This window comes from Oryctolagus cuniculus, chromosome 7, assembly GCF_964237555.1.
Source record: "Oryctolagus cuniculus chromosome 7, mOryCun1.1, whole genome shotgun sequence".
Classification (NCBI taxonomy): Eukaryota; Metazoa; Chordata; class Mammalia; order Lagomorpha; family Leporidae; genus Oryctolagus; species Oryctolagus cuniculus.
Genome location: NC_091438.1, coordinates 82,246,307 through 82,270,524, shown reverse-complemented (window position 1 = coordinate 82,270,524; position 24,218 = coordinate 82,246,307). Strand labels below are relative to the sequence as shown.

At 40.8% G+C, this 24,218-nt stretch overlaps 1 protein-coding gene across 7 annotated transcripts in view; it reads left to right on the top strand.

The window, feature by feature from the left end:
* Positions 1-24,218, top strand: part of PKN2 (protein kinase N2) — a 156,934-nt gene that overhangs the window by 42,225 nt on the left and 90,491 nt on the right. For all 7 annotated transcript variants that reach the window (XM_051856287.2, XM_051856284.2, XM_051856286.2 and 4 more), the window contains exon 2: positions 23,567-23,867. In XM_051856287.2, the coding sequence (XP_051712247.1) occupies positions 23,567-23,867 (301 nt within the window). The remainder of the gene's footprint in view (positions 1-23,566; positions 23,868-24,218) is intronic.

The window sequence follows — 24,218 nt, the reverse complement described above, 5'->3', positions numbered from 1 at the left end:
AGACAGTGAGAGAGAGAGACAGAGAGAAAGGTCTTCCTTTGCCGTTGGTTCACCCTCCAATGGCCGCCGTGCCGCCGGTGCACGCACTGATCCGATGGCAGGAGCCAGGTACTTATCCTGGTCTCCCATGGGGTGCAGGGCCCAAGGACTTGGGCTATCCTCCACTGCACTCCCTGGGCACAGCAGAGAGCTGGCCTGGAAGAGGGGCAACCGGGACAGAATCCGGCGCTCCGACCGGGACTAGAACCTGGTGTGCCGGCGCCGCAAGGCGGAGGATTAGCCTAGTGAGCCGCGGCGCCGGCCAATATACTAAATCTAATGTTCATCATTTCCACACCAGAAGTTATTTCTTGGTGAAATCTGTAACTCTGAAACCCTCATGGTAATTTAGAAATATTTTTCTTTGTGGCATCCTCAGACATAAAGACCATTATGAAGAATACTGGTTGCCCTTGTTTTCCTACACCACATTTGTATCAGATTGCCAGTGTAACACTTTATTGTTCAGTAATTTTCAACTTGTTTCAACCATGTCACTAGGATTTTTTATTGTTTCTATTTGTAAATAGCTGGCACTTATCTTGTACTTGACTAATTAGTTTCCCTTCCTTAGGGATGTTGTTTCGTATTGTCCATATAGTTTCATTGTTCCTTTGTCTATCCCCTAGCTCTGAGTGATAGTTTACTTTCTGTTTCTTCAAACTAATCAAAAATAAATCATCTAATGAGAGAACCAAATCTAATTCCTTTTGTCCCTTCTTGTCTGTTCATCCATTCATCCATTTGTTTATAACTCTAGTTTGGTTGCATTTTATTATATATTTTCATACAACATCAAAGATATCTACAGGCTTTTCCTTTGTAATCTTTTCTTTTACTATCTGCATATTTAAAGCGAACAATTCTTAGCATTATGCTTAAAAGAGATATACTGCAGTGTTGTCTAGCTTTCTGTTTAGTTATTAAAAAAAAAAAGTAATTCCCTAGCATATTGGAGGTTTTTCTAATACATGTACATTAAACATCAAAAAATTCAGTTTAATCCCATCTTTTCACCATTTTGATACCCTACTATCCTTTGCCTATATATGTATTAATGGTAGTAGTGTTAGCACTCTTGGTGATTGAATAAGTGCTAAATATCAGATACTATGACAAAGAGTGTGTGTTACTAATCTAATCATCTAAAGATTCTTTGAGTCAGGTGGCATTCATTCCTTTTAAAGCATGAAGAATTTGAGATTTTTGAGAAGTTATATAATTCAGCTGTGAAGATTTGAACTATGAGCCAAAACTTTTCCTTTAAATTGTTCTGATTTTCTTGTAGATCTCAGTATTCTGAGTCTATTATCTTTCTTTGTCACAGAATCACTGTTTCTCCCTACATTATACCCATCTTTCCCTGTATCTATCTCTTAGCGTCATCTTCATAACTAGAATTTGTACATATTTCCAAAATACTCTTGGGAAGTAATGCAGTCTCCACTGAAAAATTCTAGCTAGGGCATATGGCTTTTAGCTCATGTTTGGAGATAAAAATATAGTGTGTGTGTGTGTGTGTGTGTGTGTATACACACATACTTGCCTTTTGTTCTTAAGAGTCTGAAAGTATTTTGGTAAGTAATATGTGTTTGGAACTAATTATTGTTCTTTCCTTAAAAACTTTTATTTATTTTCATTTTATTTCATTGACTAGTTCATTCCCCAAGTGCCCACAACAACCAGAACTGGGCCAGGCCAAAGGTAGGCATCCAGCTCTCAATCCAGGTTTCTCACATGGGTGGCAGGGACTCAAGTATTTGAGCTATCACCCACTGCCTCCTAGGTTGTGCATTAGCAGGAAGCTAAATTAGAAACAGAGGAATTATGACTCAGATCGGGAGCTCTCATATGGCATGCACTAATTATATGCCTCCATTATATCTTATATTATCAGCACTGTGGACAAAAAGAGGACTTGCACAGTTTTTGTCTTGGGAAGTTCAGGGAGGGGGAAGTTTCAGAATGAAGAAGGTTCCCTACTTTGCCTCAAAGGTGCCCCCAGGAAAGGTGTTTTATGTTTGTTTTTCCCTGATCATTGGGAATACTACTTAATTTGTTTTTTGAAAATGTTTAAATTTTTAACATGGTTGATTTTGTATAAAAGAGAGATTTTAATAGTTAATAAAGGTCTTGTGTATGCCCTTTTGTGAATATATCCTCATAAAAAGTTGTTTTTACATATTAGCTCCCAAGAAATAGCAGGTAACTGAAAAGAAGCTAAATCTGCATAGGTTGTGAACTTATGAATGTTGGATGGACCCAGGCCCCAGAGGTCTGGAACCTTCTACCACTCCTTTGTTTGTTTGTTTTTTAAGATTTGATTATTTGTTTGAGAGACAGAGTTAGAGAGAGGCAGAGACAGAGACAGAGAGAAAGGTCTTCCATCTGCTGGTTCACTCCCCAAATGGCTGAACAGCCAGAGCTGGGCCAATCTGAAGCCAAGAATCTCTTCTGGGTCTCCCATGTGGGTGCAGGGGCCCAAGTATTTGGCTGTCTTCCACTGCTTTCCCAGGCCAAAGTAGGGGCTGAATGGAAGAGTAGCAGCTGAAACATGAACTGGCACCCTTTTGGGATGCCAGCAACGCAAGTGGATTCTTAGCCCACTATGCCACAGTGCCGGCTCCACCTTCTACCACTCTTTATGTGTGTGTGGTATGTTTTGCACACATAGAATTTCTGAAGGTGGCTTTCATTAATGATCCCAGATACATCTGTCATTTGCATCCTCAACCTTTTGCCCCAACTCAGCACATTAAGGAACAATTTAAGAACAAATGCCCAGGCCGGCGCCGTAGCTCACTAGGCTAATCCTCCACCTTGCGGCGCCGGCACACCGGGTTCTAGTCCCGGTCGGGGCGCCGGATTCTGTCCCGGTTGCCCCTCTTCCAGGCCAGCTCTCTGCTATGGCCAGGGAGTGCAGTGGAGGATGGCCCAAGTGCTTGGGCCCTGCACCCCATGGGAGACCAGGAAAAGCACCTGGATCCTGGCTCCTGCCATCGGATCAGCGCGGTGCGCCGGCTGCAGCGGCGGCCATTGGAGGGTGAACCAACGGCAAAAGGAAGACCTTTCTCTCTGTCTCTCTCTCTCACTGTCCACTCTGCCTGTCAAAAAAAAAAAAAAAAAAAAAAGAACAAATGCCCAGGGAACACTGATAGAATTAATCAGTGGAATGGTGATCAGATTTTCGTAGAGTCATTAGTAACCTCTAGTGCTTACCACTTGATAATGAGCTCTCTTGTTTAGAATAGTGATGAAGAAAAAAAAGTAAATAAATAAAATACTGATGGAGTAAAATTGCAGGTATTTTAAGCATAGAAGGTCAAAGAATTTTGGAGTGTACAGAAAAAATAACAGAGGAAATGAGTCTGTAAAGTAGTCGTTAAAAAGGACAGTTGCTAATAAAATTCAGATTTTACTCACTATATTGTTTTCTTTTGTGTTGAATATGCATGTGATTTAATTGAAAAGAACAAGGACTTAAAACTGAAAGCCCTTTCTGTATTACAAATGTAAGGACTGTCTCTTGGTTTCTGGCTTGTGCTGTTTATGTTTCCCAGTACCTTCTTTATGTTTTCCTGAAACTTTTTCTATATCTAGAGCTTTTTGAGTCAGAGGGGATTGAGGGTTAGATTTGAATATGAGAAATTGTTATTCCATCCATGAATATTGAAGCACATGTACTTTAAAATTTTCTTAACAATATTTATCAATTAATGTAATGTGCCAGGCCCTGTGCTGGGGACATAATAGTAGCAAGAAAGATTCTGCATCTGTTCTTAGAAAGCTCATCCTGTTGTCAAGTAAGGAAAACAGATTAATAAGTGTTATGAGGGATTTGATAGAGAATATGTATAGGTACTATGGATCACCTGACAGCAGCACCTAACCAGTATAGGTGAGGACTGGAATAGCTTTCTACCTGGACCTCAAGGACAGAAGAAATGTTCCTTTCAAAGAAGTCCTTTGAATAATCGAATCCATTTATTCCATTTACTTTTTCCATTACAGTCTACTATTGTCTCATTTTAGCTGGTATATTATTTTTAGTATCAAAATTCTTTTATAAATACCACTGATAGACATTTACCTTAAATACTTATATTTGCCCATATCTTTTTAAAATTTTTATTTATTTTCATTTTATTTGAAAAGGCAGATCTTTCATTCTCTGGTTCACTCCCTAAATGCCCACAACAGCCGTGACTGGGCCAGCCTGATGCCAGGAACCCAGAACTCAAATGTGTTTCCTGCTTGTGTAGCAACTACTTGGCCCATCACCTGCTTTTTCCCAAGATGTGCTATAGCAAGAAGCTGGGGCACTGTGGCGCAGCAGGTTAACACCCTGGCCTGAAGCACTGGCATCCCATATGGGCACTGGTTTGAGACCCGGCTGCTCCACTTCCAATCCAGCTCTCTGCTATGGCCTGGGAAAGCAATGGACGATGGCCCAAGTCTTTGGGCTCCTGCACCCACATGGGAGACCCGGAAGAAACTCCTGGCTCCTGGCTTCGGATTGGTGCAGCTCCAGCCATTGCGGCCATCTGGGGAGTAAACCAGCAAATGGAAGACCTCTCTTTCTCTCTGCCTCTCTTCTCTCTGTGTAACTCTGACTTTCAAATAAAAAATAAATAAATCTTAAAAAAAAAAAAAAAAAGAAGAAGAAGCTGGGGCAGAAACAGAAGCTTCTTGAATCTATACCCACTGCAGTATGAGATGTGGTATCCAAATGACATTTTAATGGCTGCACTAAATGTCTGCCCAGTCCATCTCTTTAAGACACATGGAACATACCACTTATATATAATACTTTCTCATCTATTTTTTAATTACCATAATTATGTTGAGAAGTAGGCATTATTTTTTCATTTTAGAAATAATAAACTTGGAAAACTCAAGTCATTTAAGTTAGATTAACTATTACATTACGACTGGGCATAGAACTCAGTTATTCTGAATTTAGCCTAATGTTTTGTACATTATTTCTTATAATTAAACAATTTCTGATAGTTTACAGTTTGCCTTCTAGACCTTGAATACGGTATATCAGTTTAGTCACATTAAATAATTTCAGGTATTTTTGCATTTTACAAAATATTCTAATTATTGGAAAGATAGAGTGTTATAGAAGTAGAGACAGAGTAAGAGAACTTCCATCAGCAGATGAAATTTTATCCTAAATGCATATATTTGTCCATATCTTTTATTTTCCAAATTTTTATTTATTTTCATTTTATTTAAAAAATCTTCTGTCCACTGGTTCACTCCTCAGCCCAGACTGAAGCCAGGAACCTGGAATTTAATTCAGGTCTCCTTTCTGGGTGGCAGGGACCCATACATTTTCTCAGGCTCATTAGCAGGGTACTAGATTGGAAGCAGAGCAGCCAGGGCTCAAACTGGCCCACCAATATGGATGCCAGCATTACTGGTGGTGGGTGTTTTAATCCCACCGCACTGCAACACTGGTTTCTAGGTTTCTATTTCTATGTTTGTTTTTTTTTTTAATCCTTTTTTTTTTTTTTTTTTTAATTTGGAAAGCAGAGTTACGGAGAGGCAGAGGCAGAGAGAAGTCCTCCATCTGCTGGTTCACTCTCCAGATAGCGGCAATGGCCAGAGTTGGGCTGATCTGAAGCCAGGAGCCAGGAACCATGGACTTCTTTTGGGTCTCCCATGCAGGGGCAGGAGCTCAAGGACTTGGGCCATCTTCTACTGCTTTTCCAGGCCTTAGCAGAGAGCTGGATCAGAAGTGGAACAGCCAAGACTCGAACCGGCACCCATATGGGATGCCAGCACTGCAGGCGGCAGCTTCACCCACTACTCCACAGCGCTGGCCCCTTTCTACATTTTCAGTTCCTAATGCAAGTGTCTCATGCCATATCCTACTTTTTTTCAGGTTATCAACTTGTTCTTTTACCTGTTTTTTGATTCATTATCTCTGATTTCCTTTTTATTCCCCCATGGGAAAACTAATAATGGCATCATTAAATTTATTTATAACATTTAAGAAATTGAATACTGTTCCATCTCTGATTAAATGTGTAATTTTAATGAGGAATATTTAAAGGTTCATGGAAAATGCTTATTATGAAATGAAAAAGTAGTGCCGGATTTCAAAAATGTTTTGTATCAAAATAAACATCATTAATTCTCTTTTTCACAAACTTTTTATGTTTTGTGTGTTTATGTATATGTATGTTTATGTGTATTTTACACATATAAAATATATATTTAAACTTCTTTTTTTTTAAAGATTTATTTATTTTTTATTTGAAAGTCAGAGTTACACAGAGAGAGAGGGCTTCCATCTGCTGGTTCACTCCCCAAATGGCTGCAACGGCCGGAGCTGCACTGATCCGAAGCCAGGAGCCAGGAGCTTCTTCCGGGTCTCCCACGTGGGCAGGGCCCAAGGACTTGGGCCATCTTCTACTGCTTTTCCAGGCCATAGCAGAGAGCTGGATCGGAAGTGGAGCAGCCAAGACTCGAACCGGCGCCCATATGGGATGCCGGCACTGCAGGCTATGGCTTTATCCGCTACACCACAGCGGCGGCCCCTAAATTTAGCATTAATTTAGGACCCACAGAAAGTTTCAAAAACAGTGTAGGAAGTTCCTCTGTACTATTCTCATAACTTGCACCAGTTGATACCTGTTTTTTAATAGATTTATTTATTTGAAAGGTAGAGTTACAGGGAGAGGAAGAGAGGAGAGATCATTCAGCCATTGATTCACTACCAAAATGGGTGCAATGGCCAGGGCTGAGCCAGGGCTGGGCCAGGCCAAAGCCAGGAACCTGGAACTCCACCGGATCTCCCATTTGAATGGCAGTGACCTAAGTACTAAGGCCATTTGCCACTGCTTTCTCAGGCCCCTTAGCACAGAGCTGGATCACAAGTAGAGCAGGCAGAACTCAAACTGGTGCTCATACGGATTGCAGGTGTTGCAGACAGCAGCTTAACCTGCTTAGCCACAATGCCAGCCCTGAATGATAACATCTTAAATGGGTATAAGTACAGTGTATTATCAACACCATGTAGCTGAAATTGTACAATCCAATTAACTAAATTAGAGGTACTGGGTTTTGCCAGATTTATGTACATGAATATTTTTGTTTATATAATTTATGAAATTTAGTCCCATATACATTCATTTTTCATGCTGCATGCAAGTTTCCAAAAATTTAGTGATTTAAGACTGTACATATTTATTATTTCTGTCTGTGCATCAGAAGTCCAGGTACCATTTTGGTAGGCACTTTGCAAGACTACAATCAAGGTGTTGGCCAAAGCTGAGTGTTCATCAGGAGGCTCTACTGGGGAAGTGCCATGCTTTCACACTCAAGTTGTTGGCAGAATTAATTTCCTCTCTATGAGGCCAGTCTGGTGCTTCTTTAAAGCCAATAGATTTAAAGATAGCTCTGCAAGTGGAGCAACAGAGTTTTATACAGCGAAGTAAATGTAGGACTCACATTCTGTCATCTTTGCCATAATCTTTTGAACAGAAACAAGTCAAGTTTTGTGTAGGAATACAGGGTGTGCAGTCAAAAAGCAAGGATTATGAGGATCACCTTAAGGTCTGCCCACCACTGTGTGTATATATTCATGTAATCAGCACCACAGTTGGGATTGAAAATAGTTCATTACCACCAAGAAACTTCGTCGTGTTACCCTTTTAATAGTCGAACGTTCTCCCCAACTCAACACCTAATAGTTGTTGTTCTTTACCATTGTGTTTTTGTCCTCTGGAGAGCGGAATCATACAATATGTAACCTATGTAACAACATTGGTTGTTTTTCACCTGGCATAATTCCCAAAAGAATGATCTGAGTCATTGAGGGTGTCAGTACTTACTTACTTATTACTGAATGGAATTCCGTTTTACAGATATACCATAGTTTATTCATTTACCCATTTAAGAACTTTATATTATTTCTAGTTTTTGGCTAGCACAAATAAAGCTGTGAACATTTAGTGTTTGATGGTACTTCAAAAGGTTCATGGAAAAATAGAATGAAAAGATGTTTGACACCAGATTTTTTTAAATTCATACTTTTTTAACTTAAATTTTTTAATTTATATAAATGGAACAGATTTCATATGTCTCATACATACAGTTTTAAGAACAAAATGAGGGGCCAGCTCTATGGTGCACCTGCAACACTGCCATCCCATATGGGTGCCAGTTCTCATCCCAGCTGCTCTTCTTCCAATCCAGCTCTCTGCTATGGCCTGGGAAAGTGTGGAAGATGGCCCAGATCTTTGGCCCCTGCACCCATGTGGGAAACCTGGAAGAAGTTCCTGGTTTCTGGCTTTGGATTGGCCTAGCTCCGGCCATTGTGGCCGTTTCGGGGAGTAAACAAGTGGATGGAAAACCTTTCTCTCTGTCTCTCCCTCTCACTCTTCCTCTCACTGTCTGTAACTCTACCTCTCAAATAAATAAATAAAATCTTTAAAAAAAAAAAAAAGACACTTCCCACCCCATCCTTCCTTCCTCTCTCCCTCCCTCACTCCCACCCTTCATCCTACTTCCTTTATTTTTCTTTTAATTTTAGTATTTTAGTGCCATCAGTTTCTTTCCATCCACTAGTTCACTCCCCACATGGCCACAACCACCAGTTTAGGAGCTAGGAGCTTCTCCCAGGTCTCCCACCTGGATGGCAGGGGTCTTAAGTGCTTGGTCCATCTGCCGCTGCTTTCCCAGGTGCGTAAGCAGGGTGCTGGTTGGAAATTGGAACAGCCAGAACACAAACCTTTGACAATATGGGATGCTGGCACTGTAGGCCATGGCTTAACCCACTGTACCACAGCACTGGCCCCTAATTCATTTCTCAACACTGCTTTAGCCACATCCCACAAATTTTGATGCATTATTTTTTCACTTTTATTTAGTTTAATGTACTTTAAAAATTTCTTTGGAATTGTGGACCTCATAATGCAGGAGGCTAACCCCTGCCTCTCATATCAGCGTTCCAGTTAGAGTCCTGGCTCCCCAGGTCCTGTTCTAGCTTCCTGTTAATGTACCTGGAAGCAACAAATAATGGCTCAAGTGCTTGGACCCCTGCCACTCATGTGGAAGACCAGATAGGGTTCCAGGCTCTTGACTTTTGCCTGGCCCATCCCCAGTCGCTATGAGCATTTGGGGAATAAACCAACAGTTGGAAGGTTGGTCTCTCCCTCTCTTTCTCTCTCTGCCTTTCAAGTATTGAAAAATACATAAACATGGTCGGTGGCGCGGCTCACTAGGCTAATCCTCCGCCTGTGGCGCCAGCACCCTGGGTTCTAGTCCCAGTTGGGGCGCCAGATTCTGTCCCGGTTACTCCTCTTCCAGTCCAACTCTCTGCTGTGGCCCGGGAAGGCAGTGGGGGGATGGCCCAAGTGCTTGGGCCCTGCACCCTCATGGGAGACCAGGAGGAAGCACCTGGCTCCTGGCTTCGGATCAGTGCAACGCACCAGCTGCAGCACACCAGCCATGGTGGCCATTTGGGGAGTAAACCAACAGATGGAAGACCTTTCTCTCTGTCTCTGTCTCTCTCTCACTAACTCTGCCTGTCCAAAATATATTTAAAATTTTCCTTGAAGATTTCTCACTTGAACCATGGATTATTTAGAAGCATGTTTTTTAGATGCTATGTGCTTGGAGAGTCTTACCAACTTTTTGTTATTTTGTTATTGGCTGAATTTATTGTAAATTTATTTAGGTTTATTTTTTGAACTGGGCCCTGGGATACCATGGTGTGTGTTTCATGGGTGCTTATAGAGTATGTATTCTATTCTGGTTAGTGAAATATTCTGGTCACTTCAACTCTACTTTTATGGTGTTATTGATTTTTCTTTAGTCTTGCTGATTTTCTTTCTGATTGTTCTACCTTACTGAGACAGGGGTGTTGAATCCCCAACTATAATTGTGTGTTTATTTCTCCTTTTACATCCATCAGTTTTTGCTTATTATATTTTGAAGTTCTGTTGTTTCCACAGTTAGGATGGTTGTGTCTTTTGGTGGATAGACCATTTTATCACTAGGTAAAGATCTGTTTTCTCTGGTCATTTTGTTTGCTTTAAAGTCTGCTTTTCCTGATAGTACTTCTGCTTTTATTTTTGATTAACATTTGTTGAGTATATCTTTTTCCATCTTTTTTCTTTCAGCCTACCTATGTCATGATATTCAAAGTGAAGTTCTTTTATAAAATGTTTATTCTCATCTGCTTGAAAGGCAGAGTAATACACACACATATATACACACATACAGAGAGAAAGACACAGAGAGAGAGAGAGAGATCTTCGACTTGCCAGTTCATTCCCCAGATGTGCTCAATACCCAGGTCTGGGTCAGGCCAAAGCAAGATCTGCAACTCCATCCTGGTCTCCCATGTGGATAGCAGAGGCCCAAGCTATCACCTGCTTCCTCCCAGGATGCCTTAGCAGGAAATTGGATCAGAAGCAGAGTAGCCAGTACTTGAACAGGCAGTCTGATATGGGATGCCAGTATTCCAAGTGGCAGCTTAACCCATTGTACCACAGCACCTGCCCTTCAAAGTTACTTTGTTTATTTATAATTTGAAAGTGAGAGAGAGGAAGAGAGATCTTCCATCTGCAGTTCACTTCCCAATGGCCACAATAGCTGGGTCTGGACCAAGCTAAATCCAAGAGCTAGGAAGTTCATCCAGGTCTCCCACATGGGTAGCAGGAATTCAAGTACTTGGGCCATCATCCATGCTTTCCCAAGTGTATTAGCAGGAAGCTGGATCAGAAGCAGAGGAGTATATACGAACCTGGCAATCCGATACAAAATGTGAACCTCACAAGCAGTGGCTTAACCTGCTGCACTATAACACCTGACCTGAAGTGAAATTCTTATAGATGATGATTAAGCCATACAGTAAAGTTTATGGGTAGGCCATACAGTAAACTACCCTCCCCATTTATGAGGCGCATATTCTAAGATGCCTGAAATCATGAATAATACCAAACCCTATTTGTGGTAGTATATTTTTTCTGTACTTAAATATCTATGATGAACTTTCACTTTTTCCCTTAAAGAAAGCTCTCTCTTTTTTAACATTTATTTATTTATTTGAAAGGCAGAGTTACAGAGAGGCAGAGGCAGAGAGAGGTCTTCCATACACTGGTTCACTCCCCAAATGGCCTCATTGGCTGGAGCTGGGCCAGTCTGAAGCCAGGAGCCTGGATACCCTTTCAGGTCTCCCATGTGGGTGTAGGGGCCCAAGGACTTGGGCCATCTTCTACGGCTTTCCCAGGCCATAGCAGAGATTTGGATTGCAGCCGGGGATCGAACCGGCACCCTTATGGGATGCCGGCACTACAGACGGCAACTTTACCTGCTCTGCCACAGCACTAGCCCCTAAAGAAAGCAGTTTATAATTTCTCTTTGGTATATCCAAATTGCAGTCGTCACTACTCTTGCACTTGGAGGTTATTATTAAGTAAAACAAGAGTTACTTGAACTCAAGTATTGAGTTAGTTGCAGTTGACCTGATAATCAAAATGGCTACTAAGTGACTTAATGAGAGGGTGGCCTGTATAGCATGGCTATGCTGAGCTTTTGTCTAGGAATGTAGGAATGATTCACACCCCAGGTGAGATGGTGAGAGTTCATTGTGGTACTCAAAATGGTGTGTAACTTAAAACTTGAATTGTTTATTTCTAGAATCTTCCATTTCACATTTTCAGACCACAGGTGAATGCTGTTAACTGAAACCATGCAAAGCTAGCCGTATGATAAGCGGTGAACACTGTATTTTTTTATTTAACTTTCATACTCAATTTAAAGCTAATATTAGTATGTAAGAACTTTAATTTTTTTTGTTTTCTAATTGTTCCCTTTATTTCTTCCTCCTCTGTTTTTGTTTTCCTGCCTCCCTGTGGGCTACTTGGGAATTTTTTAGTATTTCATTTTGATTTATTATAGTGTTTTACAGTATATCACTAATTTTTTTTATTTATTTCCTTCCTTTGAGTATTAAAATATGCATGTGTAAATTGTCAGAGACTGTTGGTATTTTGCTTTGCTTGAAATGTAGAAATCTTCTGTTTCACCCTCCCACAAAAGCCAGGGATGGGCCAGGCCAAAGCCAGGAACCTGGAGCTCAGTTCAGGTCCCCTGTGTGTCAGGGATCCTCCATCCACTGAGTTACTCCCCCAGTTCCTGTAATAGCTAAGGTTGCACCAGGCTATACTCAATCGAAGCCATCACCTGCTGCTTCCACATGTGCATTAGCAGGAAACTGTAGAAAACAGAGCTGATCCTTGAACCTAGTCACTCTGGTAGGGATTGCCACTATCCCTGGAGGCATTTTAACCACCACACAAAATGTCCACCCCAACATTTAACCTAAAGTATAGGTGAGCTTTTCATTCTTTTCTCTCTCTTGTTCATTTCTTTCATCACATATATCACGTTTAACTTGTGATCTGTCATCACATTAGCCATCAGCTCCTTGAATATAAGGATTGTGTGGGCTTTTTTTTAAGGTTTATTTATTTCAAAGGCAGAATGATAGAGGGTCAACACACATACACACACAGTCTTTTTTTTTTTTTTTTTAAGATTTGTTTGTTTATTGAGAGGCAGAGTTGACAGAGGGAGAGACAGAGAGAAGTCTTCCATTTGCTGGTTTGCTCCCCAAATAGCTGCAACGGCTGGAACTGGGCTGATCCAATGCCAGGAGCCAGGAGCTTTTTCCAGGTCTCCCATGTGGGTAGGGACCCAAGCAGTTGTGTTATCTTCCTCTGCTTTCCCAGGCCATTAGCAGAGAGCTGGATCAGAAGAGGAGCAGTTAGGACACCAGCCGGCACCCATGTGGGATGCCAGTGCCACAGATGGAGGCCTGACCAACTGTGTCTCAGTGCCAGCCCCACACAGAGTTTTTCATTTACTGATTCAGTCCCCAAATGGCCAAAACAGCCAGGGACACCATCTGGGTCTTTCACATGGGTTGCAGGGACCCAAGCACTTGGGCCACCTTTCCCAGGTGCGTTAGCAGGGAGCTGGGTCAGAAATGGAACAGCCAGGGCCTGAACCAATGCTCTAACAGGGGATGCCAGTGTTGCATCTGGCAGCCTAACCCAATGTGCCACAGTGCCACCCTCTGTGCTTTTGAAGTAGATTATTTTCTTTAAATCCAGATTAGATTTATAGAAAAATAGGTAACCAAACAATCACTTTACTTCAGTTGATGAAGTTGTTTCCCATAGGGGTATAGGTTTATAATTCTAATTGTGCTATGCATTATACTGAAATTAAACAGTTATATAACTGGATGATGGTTTCTTTTTGTAGAAATGAGAGCAAAGGGAGAATGGTAGAATTATCCACGTACTATCAGATTAAAGTTGGAGCCACCAATAGGAACTCATGTTTAGCTTACTACAGATATAGATCGTATTCTCTTTTTTCACCATTGGTATTCATCAAATGTTTGTGTCTGTTTTTCAGAGTAATAACTCTAGTTCTCAGGGGAAGGTTGTAGTTTCCACCTACATTCTCGTTGTGTGTGAGGGGGCATTCAGCAGGAAAGAAAAGTAAAATTGCTTTTTTCTTTTTGTATTATAATGATAACATTATCAATATCCTCATTCCTCGTATTAAATTGTTGCACTTGTTATTCATTGGGAGGCCACAAAAAGTTATTAATCATAATTGTGGGGAGCAACTAAGACTAGGCTAAGTTACTGGAATTAAGACTTATTCTATGCATCTGCTCTCTCACAATATGGCGCTGGGAGACGAGTAAACAACTTCTACACAGCTGCCTCCAGTTCGACCAATAACCTGCAGGAGCTGATCCTGCTCCTGATTGGAGGAGAGCAGCGTACTCGGCGTGTGGGTAGCAGAGTTGGGATTGGTGGAAGAGGACTATAAAGGAGGAGAGAGACAACATGCACGGGGGAACATCTAAGGGGAACATCTGGATAACATCTGAGCAGCCCCCGAGAGAGCCGGCCAGCGGTGTGCCGCTCCCCCGCGGAAGTGGGGAAAGTGGCAGGGGGAGCCGCCCTTCCACGGAGGTGGAAGGATCGGCAGCCAACCCGGGAAGAACCAGCAGCAAACCCGGGAAGGGCTGAGCAGCAGACAAAGAACAGCGCAGGGTCCTGTGTCGTTCCTCCTGGAAGAGGGGGAGCGACAATAATTATAATTAAAAACATTGTTTTAGAGCTGTCATCATCTCTTCCTCTGTTTCATGTATCTATGGTAGCACAACAAACTCATCTCAAGATTCTGTTGTTATGCTAGGTGTTTCTTCTGTTGGTCTCAGCTCGTCTCACTTGTGCAGCTGCATTCAGCTGGTGGCCAAGCTAGACTGGAATGTTCTGTATGCCTCAGTCACATGCCTGGCACCTCAGACAGAATAGCTGAAAGAGTAGAGTGCTTTTGTTCTTTTCCACATGGCTGCTTTATACATGGTTTCTCTTATTCTGCAGGGTCTCTTGAAGAAGAATAACCTGGGGGCCAGTGCTATGGCTTAGCAGGTTAAGCCGCCACCTGCAGTAGGGGCATCCCATATGGGCACTGATTCAAATTCCTGCTGCTCCACTTCCAATCCAGCTCCCTGCTAATGGCCTACGAAAGCAGCAGAAGATGGCCCATGTCCTTGGGCCTCTGCACTCATGTGGGAGACTCAGAAGACACTCCTGGCTCCTGGCTTCGGCCTGGCCCATCCCTGGCCATTGCAGCCATTTGGGGAGTGAACCGTTTGAATGGAAGATTTCTCCCCCTCCCCCTCCCCCTCCCCCTCCCCCTCCCCCTCCCCCTCCCCCTCTCCCTCTCCCTCTCTCTGACTTTGCCTTTCAAATAAATAAATAAATCTTAAAAAGAAAAAAAAAAAAGAATAACCTGGACTTCTTTACTTAGCATTTGGGTTTTCCAGAACAAAAATGGAAGCTGTGGGTTCTCTGGAGTCCTGCACCCTGGAACTCTACACATCACTAGATTGTCACTTCCACTGTCCTTCAGAGACAGTCAAAGGGCTATCCCAGATTTGGTGTGAATGCAGTGAGACAGGATTCATTTGAGGCCGTTTTGTAACAATCTTCTGTGTCTTCATAATGGGTTTCTCTGCATTTCCCAAATCTGTTGGGATAGAAAGTCAGAAAATATTATTTCTTTGCCCAAGCCCTGCCTTAAGTTTCCATTTCACTCAGAATAAAAATGAAATTCTTCATACTGGCCTACAATGTACAAGTATGACATTGCTTTAGTCAAATAGGAGTTTATTTTTTATCTAGAGCAGGAATTCCAAGGTTAGGTAGTCTAGGACTTGTATAGCAGTTCACCATGGCCAACACGGACATAGTCTCTTTCCTTGTGCCCTGTCATCCTGGTGTGCTGGATTTCCACTATCTGTCCCTTCTTTTCACAAGATGGATGCTCTACCTTCAGGCCTTGGGTCTATATCCCAGAGAACTGAAAACTTTCCCCTAAATCCTTGGCTTAGTTCTCTTTGACAAGAATTGTTACATGGCCCTTTCTAACTGTAAGAGAATCTGGTGATGGGAAAATTTCATCTATATATTTTGTTGTGTGTAGCAAAATGAGAATTTTCTTAGTAAGGATAGTGGGAGAAATGGATGTTACATAGGTGCCCAGCACTGTCTGCTTCAGTGCCAAGTATATGCCAGGAACTATATTGCTGTTGGGAAAGCATGTGTTTTAGTTTGGGGCAGAGCTACTATGAGGCTTGGAAATAATACAATCAAGATGGTTGTAATAATTCCATTTTGCAAATGAGGAAATTGAGACTTCAGCCTGGTTTCGATATCAGGACTTAAATATGGCCAACCTAACTCCAAATGTTTTGTTCTTTCCATTGTACTGCATCCTAACTGAGCCTTCTTTTCAAAACAAACAAAAACATACAGTATGGCCTAATTTGTTTGAATGCTTTGCTGCATCTTCAGATCATTTGGTTTTCATGTATGTCTTCCTTATTAAGTTGAATACCTAGGAGAAAGAGTAATTGTGTCATTTCTGTCTGTATACTTAGAGTTTTAAATAAATAAAGTTAAAAAAAAAAGGGAAAGATAAGAAATCCAAACATCATTTTGCAGTTGAGCAAACAGGCATGGAGAAATGGGCCAATATAAAGGTACTTTGTGGGAAATGGAATTAAAAGATAGTCTTAATAGTTTAATGGTAAAACTGTAATGTGCTTGCTACCTTGAGCATCGTAGAGCATCTGTGCTGGGGTCATTGATGGAGAACCCATGTGTGTTAAGCATATCATAATACATGTTTCCCATGAACTTTTTTGAATGCTGGGGTTGCATAGCTAGTAACAGGATTGGTGTTAGGATGAGTTTCTTTTTTTCTAGTTGAGAGTACTCTCACCTGCAGTGAATTGGATTGGGGTGAAATTAGAGAGGAGGAAATATGTTCTGCCATTTTCTCTAACGGAAGCCAATATCCATTAATTAATACAAATCAATTAGGTGAAGGTATAGTTCAAATAGAGGTGAAAGGTATTCCAAAGAACGCTTCTAGGAAAGTGGTAAGGAGTAAAGGAGCACAAAAGCACTTTCAGAAAACCAGTATGCTTGCCACCAGCCATTGTCATTGACAAAGTCATTGACTTTCTTTGTGAGCTTAGGTCAGTTGCTTAACTCCTTTGAACTTGATTTCCTCAAAACTAAATGTTAAGTTAAACGATCTTCAGTTAAGCTAAATGATATTTGAAATTCCATCTAGTTAAAAGAGTATATGAGTCTTGTACCCAGTAAGTGTTTATGGGTATTGTAACATTTCTTGGCATTTATCAAGTCAGACTTTTATATTTCTGAAATGTAGAAAAAGTAACAGATTTTTCACTTCTTCTCTGGGAACTTGGCCAGTGAGGAGTAAACAGCCTTTCATGTCTTTCCCTAAATGAAATACTTGATCACAGTGGCAATCTTTTTTCTTTAAATTATTCTTTGAATCTGGTCTTGTTCTTATTTCAGTGTTTTTCTTTACTGTGAGTTTGTTGAATTATAGTTAATTGAAAATGTCATTTTTTAAAAGACATTTATTTACTTGAGAGGCAGAATTACAGACAGGGAGAGCAGAGACAGAGGTCTTCCATCCGCTGGTTCATTCCACAAATGGCCTTAATGACCAGAGCTGGGCCGATCCGAACCAGGTGCCAAGGGCGTATTCTAGGTCTCCCACAAGGATGCAGGGGCCAAGTACATGGCCATCTTCTACTGCTTTCCCAGGCCATAGGAGATAGTTGGATTGGAAGTGGAGCAGCCGGGACTCAAACTGGCACCTACATGGATTGCAGGCATTGCGGGCAGATGCTTAACCCACTACACCACAGTGCCAGCCCCAAACTGTCAATTTATGATTTAGAATAAAGATCGGAATTTCATTACTTCATGAAATACAAATAGTTGTTTATCAAACATATATTAGCACATTTTGTATGTTTGAAAAAATTGGCAGATGATGTCTAATTAAGAGTGGAATGTATAGTCTCTTCTCATTCTTTCATCTTAATATTTTCTGAGCATGTTAATGAATTTTAAAAGGTGTTTGTGATTAGAACTTGGGTCCTACTTTCTGTATTTTGGAATGATGAGAAAAGGTATCTACTCTTTGCTTTCAGGGGAGACATGAGATTTTAGAAAGTAGGAAATACTTGTGAATGGATGATGAAGAAGCTAAACTTAAAACTAATCAATATAATGTGGGTGGTGTGGACAGTTACTACTGCCTGTAATAGAATCTGCCTGCATAAAGGTTATCACTGAAGATTTTTTACCAGTGAGGTTCTTAATTATGTGTATTTTTCTGCAGTTAATGTGATTTACCAAGGTCAGAAACATTATTTCATCGGGTATTATTACTGGCATTATAGTGTAATTGTTTTGTTTTTAGAGTAGAGGTATAATTTATAAGATGAAATATCTCAATTTTTTGTTCCAAATGTAAGAAAATTATATTTTCCAGTAACTTTCACAGTTTATTGCAAATAAAACTATCAGAAAACGGGTCATAGAAAATACCATGGACTTTCTTATTTACTGTCAGACAGCATTTGTCAATCTTAAATTATTGATTCTGTTGTGTGTATCTCTACTACTTCCTTTCTAAATGGTATTGGAACCATGTCATAGCTAAATAAAAAAATTGGGAGCAAAATATAGTTACTAAAAAAAAATCAGGCCTCTGCAATAGAAAAGGAAGTAAAATTGTTAGCCATAAGTAGTTCATACCTAATTCTAGCTAAAATAGTTGCTATGATTGAAGATCACTTTTGCCTTTTAGTTTTCTGGAATACTAGTTCTTTTCATCAGAGGAAATCATGAGGTCCTCTGAAGTAACAGGTTTTCCTGAATTTTAAAAGAGGATTATTGGCCAGCGCCTCGGCTCACTAGGCTAATCCTCTGCCTGCAGCGTCAGCACACCGGCTTCTAGTCCTGGTTGGGGCGCTGGTTCTGTCCCGGTTACTCCTCTTCCAGTCCAGCTCTCTGCTGTAGCCTGGGAAGGCAGTTGAGGATGGCCCAAGTGCTTGGGCCCTGCACCTGCATGGGAGACCAGGAGGAAGCACCTGGCTCCTGGCTTCAGATTGGTGCAGCACGCTGGCTATTGCAGCCATTTTGGAGGTGAACCAATGGAAAAGGAAGACCTTTCTTTCTCTCTCACTGTCTAACTCTGCCTGTCAAAAAAAAAAAAAAAAAAAAAAAAGGATTATTAAATAATATAATGGGTAAAACAATATTTTTAAAAATGTACCCTGCCAAACAAATTAATTGCTCACAATTTTGGGAGTGGTCAGGTAGAAAAGGGATAATTGTTTAAGTACAATCTAGAGGATCAGAGTATATAGGAACGTCATTTAACTAAATTGTAAGGGAAGGCATTGGGCAAGAACTAATTTCCTGTGAAGCGTTGTGGTGGTAAACTTGGACATATAGTTAACTTGTTGTCTAAGAGGGCTCTTGGGAGAGCTAGACAAAAGGAGAGGTGGTGTGTCCCAAGGTGCAGCATGCTCAGTGGCTGAGACAAGAGGATGATCTCTTATAATATATTTCCATAATTTGATATGATTGGGATTCAGGGAACAAATGGGAAAGATACGGAATTTTGAAGCAGGCAAGGTCCTTCACAGTATTACCTCAAATACAGAAGCCATTTTCATATGACATTTTATTTTAATAACCTTTAAAGCTTAGTACCAAACAGAAAAAGACTCACTTGGGTGCCTCAGCAACTCTCAGGAAGCCTCATTGTATTTTAAAATTCTGAGAGAAACACAGTGACACCCTTTATCTGTGAGACACCATAAGAACTAACTGGGAATGTCAGTCTTAGGTTATTATACGTTAACTTTGTAATGTAGGTTCCAAAATGGGAGTGAGTATGCCTAATCTGATTTCAGAGTTTAAGAAATTCTGAATCCACTTTTGACTGGTTGTGAAAAACACCTATCACATATGAATATCACCAAAATTCCTGCTACTGGGCTCGCACTGTTGCTGTGGCATAGTAGATTAAGCCTCCACCTGTGGCACTGGCATCCCATATGGGTGCCATTTTGTGACCTGGCTGGTCCTCTTCCAATCCAGCTCCCTGCTTATGGCCTGGGAAAGCAGCATAGGCTGTCCCAAGTGCTTTGGGCCCCTGCAAGCCACATGGGAGACCCAGAAGAAGCTCCTGGCTCCTGGCTTCAGACTGGCCCAGCTCCAGCCATTGTAGCCATTTGGGGAGGGAACCAGCAGATGGAAGACCTCTGTCTCTGCTCTCCCTCTCTGTAATTCTGCCTCTCAAATTAATAAATCTTTAAGAAAAAAAATTCTTGTTATCTACCTTCAGGTAAAGTAGGTTGAAGTAAACAATGCTTAGATGAAAAATGCTTAAGCTAATTCAATTTCTCAGGGTATTTTTATTTCAGTCCTTATAAGTTCATAAAAAAATCAAATGAATTGCTTTCCCAAGTAGTATGGTTTAATACTATGTACTAAGCCAAAGATCCTCAAGATATCTTGGTTCACAGTACCCTTGGTATCTCAATAATATCTCAAATAATTATCTCAGATAATATCCCCACAGGCCAAAATAAATACCTAACAGTTCTATATATTAAGTGTAAGGCCCAAATAACTTGTATTTTAGCAATTTACTATTGTTTCAAATAGTAAACACAAACTAAAGGGGAAAATGGCACTTTCATTTCATTATTTAATATCCAGTTACTTAATGAGATATGCCTGCCTGTCAGGTACTTCAGAATTTCCTTTTTTGTTGTTGTTGTTGTTGTTGTTGTTGTTGTTTAAGGTTTATTTGTTTGAGAGGCAGAGTTACAGACAGAGGGAGAGACAGAGAGGTCTTCCATATACTACTCTGTTCCCCAAATGGCCTCAATGGCTAGAGCTGGGCTGATCTGAAGCCAGGAGTCAGGAGCTTCCAGGTCTGCCATGTGGGGTCAGAGGCCCAAGGATTTGGGCCATCTTCCACTGCTTTCTCAGACCTTTATCAGGGAGCTGAATCAGAAGTGGAGCAGCCAAATCTTGAACCAGCACCCATATGGGATGCCAGTGCCATAGGTGGAGGCTTAGCCTACTATGTCATAGTGCCAGCTCCCAGAAGTGACTTTTTAAACTTTGGAAAATTAAAGGAATGATAGGATTTCCATTCCATTTAAAAATATTGAAAAATTGAATATCTTGTCGTAGGAGATCATCCTATATCTGAGTACATAAAAATAAGAAACTTAAAGCCAACCAATGTAGACCACTTAATCCAGGAAATTTTTAAAAAAATATTTTTAAAAGAATTCTATTTATTTACTTGAGAAGCAGAGAGAGAAGAGCATACGGAGGACGGGAGGGAGGGAGGGAGGGATCACATCTGCTGATTGATTCCCTAAATTCCCATAATAACTGAAGTTGGGCTGGGGGCTGAAGCCAGGTGCTGGGAGCACAATCCAGGTCTCCCACGTGGGTGGCCAGCATTCAAGTTATTGAGCCGTCATTGAGCCTTGAGCCTTCTGTGGTCTGATTAGTCAGGAACAGAACCCAAGAGTTGAACCCAGGTACTCCAGTGTGGGACATGCTGTCACAACTGCTAGACTAAATGTTTGCTCCCATATTCCAGGAATACTTAACCTAGGAGTCATGGAACCTGGATATATATATATATATATATATATATATATATATATTCGAACATTTGAAATTTTCCTTGAGCTACCTTTTTGTTGTTTTTAGTGTCAAAGCAGTTCCTAGCCCTAAGCAGATTAGAACCAGATTTACAGAAATAACCTATGGGCACAGGGTATAGTGGTATGTAAGTCAAAACTACATTCCATATCTCCCAGTAACTCACTCTTTCTCATCCACTGTTTTGCGTAATACATATTTTAGAGATTAAGATTAGATGTAAAAAGTATGCATCAAGAACTTAAATAGCACTTATTTATATGGATGTGATAAATTCAAATAGAAAAGAAAATCTTTTGAGTAATTAAGTCTGGGTCTGGCACTGTAGCACAGCAGGTTAAGCCACTAACTGTGACACCAGCATCCCTTATGGGTGCCGGTTTGAGGCCCAGCTACTCTGCTTCTGATCCAACTTCTGGCTGATGTGCCTGGGAAAGCATCAGAAGATGGCCCATGTATTTGGACCCCTGCACCCATGCGGGTCAATAGCAGGGAGCTGGATTCGAAGTGGAGCAGCTGGGATGGGAACCAGTACATAGGATGCTGGCCTCACAGGTTGTAGCTTTAATTGCTTTGCCACAATGCCAGCCTTACTTTTCATTGTTTTAATTATAGGTTAACTGTGCTTAGCTAATTTGATTTTCATTTTCAGATGTATAAGTGTGTTATATGTTTCTTAGCTTCCATCAGTAGGATATCATTTAGAGATACTTTCTAGTAATTAAGATTTTGTAGAGAGTCAAGCAGATTATCAATTGGAATAGTTCATCATGGGATATGTAAATGGAATTCTGAATGTAATCTCCCCAAGTCTAATACATTTAATTCGTTAGCTAAAAAAGTGGATATAAGGTTATCAGTTTAATTTGATTTTAATAATATATTCTTAATAAGTTCCTTATCTAAGAATAGTTATTTTCCTTTAGAAGTTAATAATACTTTTCATTTATTAAGTGACTATAATAGGCCAGTAATTCCATTTAGAGCTTCACTTAAAATATTTGGAATTATCACAGTAACTCTGAAAGGGGCTAATAATATTTGGGTTTTTTACAAGTGATAAAACTGAGTGTTTGGGAGCCGACACTGTGGCTCACTTGGTTAATCCTCCGCCTGCGGCACCAGCATCCCATATGGGCGCCAGTTCTAGTCCTGGTTGCTCCTCTTCCAGTCCAGCTCTCTGCTGTGGCCCGGGAAGGCAGTGGAGGATGGCCCAAGTGCTTGGGCCCCTGCACCCACATGGGAGACGAAGAAGCACCTGGCTCCTGGCTTCAAGCCAGGGCAGCGCTGGCCGTAGCAGCCATTTGAGGGGTGAACCAACGGAAGGAAGACTTTTCTGTCTCTCTCTCTCACTGTCTATAACTCTACCTGTCAAATAAATAAATAAAAATTTTTTTAAAAAACTGAGTGTTTGAAAGGGTAAGTAAATTGCCCAGGGTTCAGCATGCAGGGATTGAGATCTAACTTGTGTTTATCAGATATCAAAATCTATTTTTACTCAGTACTGAGAAGCTCTTGTGTGTAAAGGTGTTGTATTCACTTTGCTTTAATATAAATGTATTTGTCAACTAATACAACTTGAGTGAGCAGAGTTTTTGTTTTGTTTAATTTGAGAGGTGGATTGACAGTGCTCCCATCCTCTGGTTCACTCCCTAAATAACCGTAACAGTCCAGCCCTGCGTTGGAGCCAAAGCCAGGAGCCTGGAACTCAATCTAGTTCTCTGACTCAGGTGGCAGGAACACAGTTATTTGAACCACCACTGCTACTCCCAGGATCTGATATTAAAACCAGATTCTTGGCCAGCGCCGCAGCTTAATAGGCTAATCCTCCACCTGCGGCGCCGGCACACGGGGTTCTGGTCCTGATCAGGGTGCCGGATTCTTTCCCGGTTGCTCCTCTTCCAGTCCAGCTCTCTGCTGTGGCCAGGGAGTGCAGTGGAGGATGGCCCAAGTCCTTGGGCCCCGCACCCCATGGGAGACCAGGAGAAGCACCTGGCTCCTGGCTTCAGATCAGCGCAGTGCACCGGCCGTGGCAGCCATTGGAGGGTGAACCAACGGCAAAAGGAAGACCTTTCTCCCTGTCTCTCTCACTGTCCACTCTGCCAGTTTAAAAAAAAAAAAAAAACAACCAGGTTCTTCAGTGTGGTACATGGCTATCATAACTGAGAGACTAGATGGGTAGAGCTTTTGAATTAACATTTTTGCGTACTTATAATGGAGGTAAATAAGTAATTAGTTTGTTGATAATTAAGTGTAATATAATTAATAATGAATCTCTTTATGCTGAAAATACTGTTATTGTCACTGCTGCATATTTTACTGAACAAGTAGTTTTCCTAACTCCCATATTTGTATGTTTATTTTTGTTTTGGTAGGGGGATTCCCGAAGTCTTCCATTTCCTGAGAATGTGAGTGCTGTTCAAAAATTAGACTTTTCAGATACAATGGTGCAACAAAAATTGGATGATATCAAGGATCGAATCAAGAGAGAAATAAGGAAAGAACTGAAAATCAAAGAAGGAGCTGAAAATCTGAGGAAAGTCACAACAGATAAAAAAAGTTTGGCTTATGTAGACAACATTTTGAAAAAATCAAATAAAAAATTAGAAGAACTGCATCATAAGCTACAGGAATTAAATGCACATATCGTTGTATCAGATCCAGAAGATGTTACAGGTATAGTATTTTCTTTGATGTTTATTTGGTGTACTAACGAGAAATGTATGATTTTAAAAATAGTAAGTTTTGTCACTTATATAGTTTTTAACTTTTCTAAAAGTACATTCTATTTCTTCTTACAGTTAAAGTCTCATTTATATTCTGTTTAGAAGGGCAGCTGAGTTGAAGGATAGGAAAATTGAAACATTTAGAGATGAGTAACTCTGATGTATACTCTCTTATCCTCTGTCAGTAGGACATTACTTAGAGTTATTTTCCAGTACTAAAGTGTTGTATTGAGTCAGCCACATGCTTTTACCTGATTCATCCTTGTGATCAGCTGCATGAGTTTGCCAGATGACTGTTTAA